Source organism: Populus nigra, chromosome 18, assembly GCF_951802175.1.
Source record: "Populus nigra chromosome 18, ddPopNigr1.1, whole genome shotgun sequence".
NCBI classification, from domain to species: domain Eukaryota; kingdom Viridiplantae; phylum Streptophyta; class Magnoliopsida; order Malpighiales; family Salicaceae; genus Populus; species Populus nigra.
The window spans coordinates 8,671,830-8,681,344 of NC_084869.1; the positions used below are offsets into that span (position 1 = coordinate 8,671,830).

At 30.8% G+C, this 9,515-nt stretch overlaps 1 protein-coding gene across 1 annotated transcript; it reads left to right on the forward strand.

Moving 5' to 3' along the window:
- Positions 1-6,519: 6,519 nt before the first annotated feature.
- Positions 6,520-8,025, forward strand: LOC133678908 (uncharacterized). The gene is made up of 3 exons (XM_062101422.1): positions 6,520-6,764; positions 6,943-7,031; positions 7,655-8,025. The coding sequence occupies exons 1-3, from the start codon at positions 6,735-6,737 to the stop codon at positions 7,806-7,808; spliced, it is 273 nt and encodes a 90-aa protein (XP_061957406.1). The 5' UTR covers positions 6,520-6,734; the 3' UTR covers positions 7,809-8,025.
- The last annotated feature ends 1,490 nt before the right edge of the window (positions 8,026-9,515 follow it).

Here is a 9,515-nt window from a genome sequence, read left to right on the forward strand (position 1 = left end):
AGAGAGCCTGTAAGACATCCCCTTCATTTTCATGTCTTTTGCAAAATAGTGCTCTCCGTGGTGTGTAGGTTATTAATGATGCCGCAGTAGGGTAGCTAGCATGTGGATAGGCGGGTTTTTCAGCCTTTTCGTTTCTTTTTCTTAGTTGATTCTAGAATAGTTACACTTATTACAAAGAGACCGGGAAAACATTGTAGCTTCCTACACAGAGCGTTATTCAACTGCTGTCCCTTTTATTTATCCTTCCATTTATTTTTCTTAACATTGTGTTATCTAGGATTTGCATCTAATAATTTGTTTTGATTATATTGCTATGAGGTTTTTGTGGTATAAAAGAAGTTCCGACAATAAACTAATGTTTGATTTGACAAAATAGATTTTAATTTTATAATCTAAAACAAATTGAAATTAAAAAAACCAAATTTGAAACTGAAATAAACAGAAAAGCAGTCTTGTTTTTTCTTTTCTAACTGTTCATGAGGCGTGGGTTTTGAGGTTCTACTTCTCAAAGTTTTTTATTTTTATTTTTTATCCCTATTTATTGAGGTTCTAACTGTTTAGCCCTACACTTTAATTTTTTTTATTTTTATGTTTTAGTCATGTATTGTGTGAGGAGAGAGGATCGTTAAAAAATAATGGAGGTGAGAGAAACAAGAAAAGGTTGAATTTGGTGTGAATATGCATTTCCTGACGAGAGGAGTGTTACTCAGGTGTTTATAGAAAAAGTAGATTAATATTAAAAAAAAATTTGTGTGTTTTTAGATTAATTTATAGAGTTTAGAAATTGATTTATTAAAATTTTAAGGGTATGTATTAGATTTCTTTTAAGATAAAAATGATTTCAGGATCCAAAAAATTTCCATCCTGATTTTTAAACCACTCTTTCAAGATGTTTATAAGGGTTTTTTGGGCTAGGTTCACTGATCCTTATTTGATTAGCTTCGAAACTGCACCTAGTCCGGAGGCTATATCAACGGGCCGGGCTTAGTTAAATTTAAAAACATTGTAAAAAACATTTATGTGACAGTGCACATTCAACTAACATGGCTAAACCATAAAGGTTGATTTCACAGTTCATTTTATGAACATCCGAGCAAATCGACGTTATTTTGGAGTGCAAAACAACATCGATTTGCTTTGATTTTCATTTTGGTTCTTCAAATATTTAAAGTGTTTCCAGAAACTATTACTCTTAGAGATAAAGGGAGCTGTTTGGAGAAATACAAGAGAGAAGAGAGAGACATGGTGTCGTTTTCTGGAGCTGGTTCCAGAAACTTGCTTGTTTCTTTTAATTCCACACATCCTTACCATTATATAAATAACCATATAATATTATTCAGTATATACAAGTTTCCAATCCTCACTTGGGATAATTGTAGCTTCAATACGTGGAGACCTGCATGATATATGTTAACAAATCTCACTATACTTCTGATATAATATAGCATCGACCTTGGTTTTAAAATCAATATGCAGAAAATACATAATTGATTGATCTATTATATTAATTGTGTTGTAATTGTAAGACTAATAAATCTTATTACAATGTTTGTGTATCAGTAATAGTCATAAATCTGATGACTACAACATGATTGAATCATAGTTATTCAATCGAGGGTTCACGTGTTGATAAAGAATCAAATATAGATCCAATTAGGTTTTTTTAAACTTTTAAAAAATTATGATAAGCCATAATGAGATGAACGCACAAATCACAATAAATTATTGGCCATTGCAAAACTATTTACCATCAAATTTGATTATGGTATAAATGAGACCGATTATGATAACATAATCAAATGGGTAAAAAGAATTTTACATGAAGGAAATAGGTTCAAAGAAAACTTTTACACTGCAAAATCCATGATGAAACCTCCTGGCTAAGAAACTAAAAAATTGATATGCGTTCAAATTTTTACATGTTCATGTTGTACTACAATAAAAAAGTAAATATAACCAAGTGCAAAGCCTGTGGGCATGCTTAGTATAAACCCAATATGGGTAGGGGAATGATATTTGTCGCATACATAAAAACTAAGATACTTCCTAATCACTTATAGGTTGCAAAAATTATCGGTCTCTGAAGATATCCGAGCACATGACATGGCATCAGTTACATGATGCGAATGATGAAGTCATGATGCACCCTTTTGATGGTGAAGATTTGGAACAAATTAATAGGGTGCATCTTTAGTTTTCACCCTATAACAACTCACACTTTTTTTTTTCAATTTTAGTGTACAATTTCAAGTTGTTTGGGAATTGGACTTCATATTTGCTTTTTAATTTGTTTTCTATGGAGTTATCTTGGTCCCATAGATTTAGTTTATTTTTTCTGATTTCAACATTCAACATTAGATTTATTGGAAATAGTGCTTCATATTTTTTTATTTGCTTTTTATAAATTTATCATGTTCTCATGACCCAAGTTATAAGTTGAATGGGTTAACCCAGGTTGACTTGAGTTGTTTTTTTTATCCATTTTTAATTGATTTTTTTTTCGATTTCATCTTTCAACATTGAGTTGATTGGAAATTGGACATCATGAGTTTTTTTTTTAAAACTTTTATGGAGTTATTTCAATCTCATGATCCGAGTTGCGGGTTTGGTAGGTTACCTAGATTAATTCAAGTAGTTTTTTATCCTTTTTTAATTTAATTTTTTTAAAATTTTACCTTTAAAATTGGGTTGGTTAGGAATTAAACTTCATACTTTATTTTAATTTTTTTATAGAATTATCATGATCTCATAATTTGAATAAAAAATTTAATAACTTAACTTAGATCAATCCAATATATCATCCTATTAATATTTTTTTAAAAAAATCATTAGATGAGTCATCATTGTTAAAAATGAATTTCTATTTGGTTCGGTAGCTAATCCTACCTATGGAATTATATTAGTTTGTGTAATAATAATAATAATAATAATAATAATAATAATAATAATAATAATAATAATAAGTTTGATAGCAAAGTTATAATATTTATATGAAAGTTAGTCATTGATTAAAATATAATGAAAATTATGGAAATAATCTGATTTTTTTATTGATTGTTTTTTACGTGATGTAAAATGTGATGATTTTATAAATTTTAATATGTAAATTATATTTATTTAAAGAATAAAAACAATAAAAAAAAATCACCTAACTAAATAATGATGATCATTAATACTTTTTCCTTATAATTCTCTCCTCACACCATCCCTTCATCCCAGCATGTCAGACTTCGCAAAGTCTCTAATCTCATTCAATCCTTGTTATCCATCCAAGAACAGATTTTCTTCATGTTTTTTCACGAAGACACCGAAGAACAAGATCTTTAAAGGAGTGTTTGGGACAGAGTATAAACTATATTCTAAAATATTTTATTTTTTTTATTTAAAATGAATTTTTTATATATAATTTCAGATCGTATTGATATGCTGATATCAAAAATAATTTTTAAAAATAAAAAAATTTTATTTTAATATATTTTTAAATAAAAAATATTTTAAACTGTTACCATTACTACAATCCTAAACAGATTCTAAATTTCAATACCGAAATCCCACCACATGAATAGATTCTTCAACAAATCACAAAGAGTATACAAAACCCAAGCAAGAGCAATTCACCTTTATCTTGTGCACACTCTTAGAAAACTAAAAAAGAAACCATGGGGAATTCTACTTCTCTAAAAAGAAATCCAAAACCTCTAATTTCTTTCATATTCTCTTATCATGCTAAAAAAAAAAATTAAAAACCTTTTGATTCAAGAAGCCATGGGGTCTATTGATTAGTTCAAACCAAACAAGTATCACAAAAAGAAAAATTTGAAAGCGAGAGAAGTAAAAAGAAAAGGAAACATGATTATTACATGTTTAGGGAAAGGAATGAGAGAGGGTGATTATTGTAGAGAGAGAAAAGAGGAGAGAAGATGTTTAGAGAAAAAGAAGATATGCATAAACTAGTCTGGTTGATTTTCCGTGATAATTTAGTTTTTTTTTTTTATCAAATTTTAAAATTTAGTATAAGTTAGAATGTAAATTACAACTAGATTATAAATATGTGTTTCGCAGCGGGTTAATATTAATTTTTTTTAAATGTAAAAAAATATCAAGAGTATAGAGAATATTTTAATAGTACTATTAAACCTAATCAAGTAAGTTAATTTTTAAACCTTTACTCAACTCTTTGCCAGACTCAAGTAACGTTGATTTGACAACTATGCCAGATCCAAGCACAGACCCAAACGCTTTTGGTCTAGCAATCACGTCAAACCCAAGGCGCCTTGAGTCTGGCATGACCTAGGCATTTGAACTTGGCAACCATGCCAGATCCATGTGTTTTTTTTTTAATATAAGAATTCACTTATAATGTTCTAAAAACATATTTATTTTTTATTTTTATTTTTATCTTTTTAACCAAATATATTTTTATCTTTTCTATATTTCTTTCTTCTATTTTTGGACATTAACCACACGCAGCCTTAAAATTCACTCAATTTGTTTTTATTAATCTCTAATTTTAGTGAAGAAATCATCTACAAAAATACACAAATTAAGATAGTCAAAAGGACAATAAGTGTTTTACATATACAATATTTTCTTTTCTTACAACATAATATATCAATTCAAAAGTTTAAAAGATTTCTCTTATGATTATATATTTTAAATTTTCATATATACTAATAGTTATAATGTACAATAAACTGTCATTTTAACAAACTTTGATAGTTAGATTATACAACATCTCAAATTTAAAAAAATATGAACCATTTAAAAAATTGTCCAGCACTTGGATGCAAACATAAAATCAATATTTCCATTTACAATGCATACAAAAAAAGAAAGTTTATTTTTGAAGATTTGAAATAAATCACTTAGAATTCAATATTTTTTTTCTATTCTTTCCTCTTTGAATATAAAATTTATAAAATAAGTTGTACAAACAAAAAAGAGTTTGCAGTTAAGTTCTACTACATATGAATGTAAAATCCTACTTGAATGAGACAATGTTTGTTTTTGCAGTCCAATCGTTCTTTTAAAAATTTTTAAAATTTTTGACCCAAACACTTGGGGTTGACATGGTTTCCAGACCCAAGCACGTGGGTCTCGACCCAAGCGACATGGGGTTAACAATCATGCCAGACCCAAGGTGCGTGAACAACTATGCCAGACCGAAGATGCTTTGGTCTTGCAACTATACCAGATCTAAGGTACTTGAGTATAACAAACATGTCTAATTTGACAAATAACAAACAAAGAGGATAAGTATGCACTTTAGTTGCCATGAGAGAGAAAGAAAAGAAAAAACACAAATAATTGATCAATTGCGGCAATCCAACAATCATCTGTCTGCACGCACCACACCATGTGGAAGAGGACACGATTGCACATCCAGTTAGATGATGGATGACCAGATTTGACCACCGGAAAGCATCATACTCTCTTTCTTAATGGCTAGGCGTTGCCCATTCAGCTTTTCAATTAAAAATAACAAATACATTGTGAAAATACTAAAACATCCTCATGAGCCTCTTTATCACACAAAATATCCATGTAAAAATACCAAAATACCCCCAAAGGCAAAGCTTCTTTTTTTTTTTAATCTTTTCTTAGGCTAAAAGCATTATTTAACTGTACTTAGAAATTGAAAAAACCTGAAAACCCTTGTGGAAGAAAGCCAAAGAAACGTTTATCTGCTCGAGAAAAGACAAGAAATTAAAAGTGAAACTACTATTACAATCCATAGTAAAAGCTTTATTGATCTACAGTGATTTCTCCATATCATTTAGCTTTTATTATAATTTTTTTAAAATATAGTAGACAAGTAAAAAATAAACCAAACTACATGATGTTAAGCTAAGCGTGATTTTCCCTTATTATTATTGTCACTTCTTAAAACTCAACTCAACTTGATGTGTTGACCCGTAACTTGTAGTTAAGACCAAACTGAGTTTCAATAAAAATAGAAGGATGATGGAACATATCAAAAACATTGTTTGATTTGCAACCTGATAAACCTTATAAATATCTAAAACATGGTAAAAACTTATAATTTTTTTTAAAAAAATATTCAAAATAATTTTATTTTTATTATTTTATAAAATAAAAAAATAAATTAACTTAAATTAATTATAATTAACTTATCTAATCTATAAGATTTGTCCTAATTAAACCGAGGGGTGTAAGAACTATAATCATCGCAACTGTATAACTGAAAAAAAAGAAGAAGAAAAAGAGCAAGTAGATGAGCCTTTTTCAATATTGCGGTAAGAATCTGGTGTCCAGTTGTAGTCAATTTTACAGTGGGCGTGAAAATCTGTTGTTCAGTTGGAAAAAAGGAAAAAAACGAGAGAATATTTTGTGTCTATTTTTTTATTTTTTAGTCAGTTGATAAAATAAGAAAAGGACAAGATAGCTATTGTCATGGCAGGTAAAGTGACGTGTCATTAGCCGAATGGCCAATATTGCCCGAAAAACATTGAAAAAGAGAGAGAGAGAGTGGCAAACAAAACTAACCAATCAGAGGAAGGAAGAGCCCTCCTTGCGAATAAAAAAAAAAACAAAAAGGAAACAAACTAGGAGTAGCCCTAGAGAGAGAGGAAAGATAAATACCACCACCACCACCAAACCCCTTGTTGTTGTTGGGAATCTGATAGGAATTGTATTTTTCTTGCCCTCTTTCTTATCGGAAAAAGCCGTCTCTCTCTCTCTCTCTCTCGCTTGACTTGTGTTGTTCTGTTCGAATGGGTGGGAGTCGATGGCTGAGGCCTGAGGTACGTAACTCCTGCCAAGAGCTAATTCTTTGATTCAGACCTCAGTCTTTTTGTATTGTAGTTAGGCTAGATCTAATCATTCTGTGCCTTGTTGACTTTGTTTTGCTTCTTGTAGCTACAGTGCCTCCTCATCCTCGTGTGTTTTTCATATTGATTGGTGTATTTGTGATGCATGCAGGTGTATCCTCTGTTCGCTGCTGTTGGAGTAGCGGTTGGGATCTGTGGATTTCAGTTGGCCCGTAACATCTGCATCAACCCTGAAGTCAGGTACTCCTCCTCCTCCACTCTATCTATCTCTATGTGTGTCTGTGTGTGTGTGTGTGATGAATGGTGTGCATTTCCTTGTGTATTTGCTAGCTCCTTTTTTTCTGTAGATTAGATTATATGGTATTGATGCCTTCAGCTGTTATTTGATTTTGATGCTGTTTTGTTATACTAATTATCAGGATTAATATGTGTTTGCTTCAACTGCCTCTACATAACCCTAACAGAGTTGTATTCAATTCTATTGTCTTGGAATGTTTTAGGTTTGTGTTTATTATATAGACTTAAATTAAAAGAAAAATATAATCTTTCATTTTAATTCCTTCCACTTGAGTGTGGAGCAGCCACCCCTTTCTGTGTAGTGGCATATCTGGGAATTGTTAATTTTCCTTCTCCTCTACCAATCTCGTCTAGTTCGTTATCCGAGAAGGTCAAAAGGAAAACTGTCGAGCACCTGCACGCTTGATACTTCGTGGCTACCAGCTTTAATGATGACACATGAGAACGTAGCCATGGAGGAATCAAATCTATGGGGAACAAAAAGATTTTTCATGTATTTTTTTCCTTAATTTTTAAGGAAATTTATCAATCAAATAATCTGATTGTTTATTGATATTTTAAAACAGGGTAACGAAGCAGAACAGAGCTGCTGGAGTTTTGGACAACTTTTCAGAGGGAGAAAAGTATTCTGAGCATGGTCTAAGGAAACTTGTGCGCAACAGGTCTCCTGAAATCATGCCATCCATCAACAACTTCTTCACAGACCCAAAACTGAACTGAATAATGTGTTCTATGTTGTTGTTGGGTACGCAGTTAAGTCAGCGTATCAGTGTCGCAGTTTGTGATAGAAGTTTATGTTGTGTTTTGAACCTATTGAATGTATGTCTTTGACCCTGAAACAACCTCTGGATGGATTTGCTGTAATAAGCCTGATTAAACCTGAAAGGAATTGGACTGTGGCATCTTTGGAAAATGAGTTGAAGTACCCTTTTGTGAATTGATGTCAATGGAAGATAACCTTTTTTTTTTTTTTCTTTATCGCCAACGAATTTTCATTCGTGTAAAAGGGTGCTGATTGTTATCTTCCAAATGCCATAAAATCTGATCATTCAGTGTGAAGGGCATTGCAACCCTAGGCATTTCATTATTTTATTTTGGAGTCCCACAGGCCACAGCTGAGCTGAGAAAATCCTATGATTTGTGTAATAATGTATTGTGTGTTGCTATGGTCAGTCCGATGTTGTTATGAATAGCTGTATCACCCGGCAAGGTAACGGAGAAAACAACCGCATCCCTCTATCCCCTTTGATTGCCCCGGAAATAGAAAGGATTCTCGTTGCTTTTTTTAATCTACCCTATGCTTGCTTCATGATTGAAACTTTCAATAATCCGTGAACTGTTTTAAAAGTTCCACCCCCCAGAGTTCATTGTAGTTTGGAAGTCTGATACCTCATCGGCCTTCTCAAGTCTGATACCGGAGGATGTTTGTAAATGAAAATTAAAAAGTTTAATTCAATCTCTCTCTAGCTTAATTGGATGAAATTAGTCTTGAAATTTTGGTAGATATATAAAATTAGAAGATAAATAACTGAAATGTAAGACACAAATATAATATATATTTAATTCTAAATTCTTGTAATTTTCATTTTGATCCTAAAATTTATTTTTGTTGTTTTTCAGTTCATGAATGATAGAATGACTCGCCGAAAAATAACAATAAAGAAAGTATTTGGTTGTAGTGATTCTGATAATCAAATAGACAAGTTTGGTGTCAAAAAGTTACATTTAACAAGAAGTATTTTATGCTAGTGGTTTTTAGTCCTCATCTTGCAGGAAAAAGTAGATCGGGGGTTTGATCGAGGGTTTGGAAATTTTTGTAGTCTTGCTTAGGTTTTTTGGTTTTCAACCAATATTTTTCTACTTTAAGGGCACAAATGGGTTTAATGAGGTTTGTGCGGTGTTTCTCAAGTGTTTTTAGATGAAAAATAAGTTGATTGGTCAAAAATTCAAAATCATTTTTCTACCTAATTTCTGGTCACTTTGGCTATCTTAAACCAGATAAACAGATGCTGCATTGTTTTCCATAACAGAAAATGCGTCATTTGCTTTAATTTTTTTTCAAAAAATAGGAGGTAGTTAATAATAATAAAAAAATAGCAAGGCCAAGTGTCCAGACCCACATGCACTTTGCAAGTTACTGGAGGCCCGTGTGCTCGGTTTGACCCTTTTTTTTTTGTACTCGAAAACAAATTCATTTAGTCTTTAGTTTTGAATGTTTTGAATTGGTTCTAAGATAATATTATAAATGTTTATTTGAATTTTAATATTTTTCTAAATATTATTTATCTTATATGAAAATAATAGTACTAATAATAAATGGTTCATGAAAAATTAATTTAAATCATTTTTTGTTCTTAAAATTTTTAAATAGATTTTAAATATGATTTTATCATTATTATGATATTTTTAGCTTTTAATCACGTATAA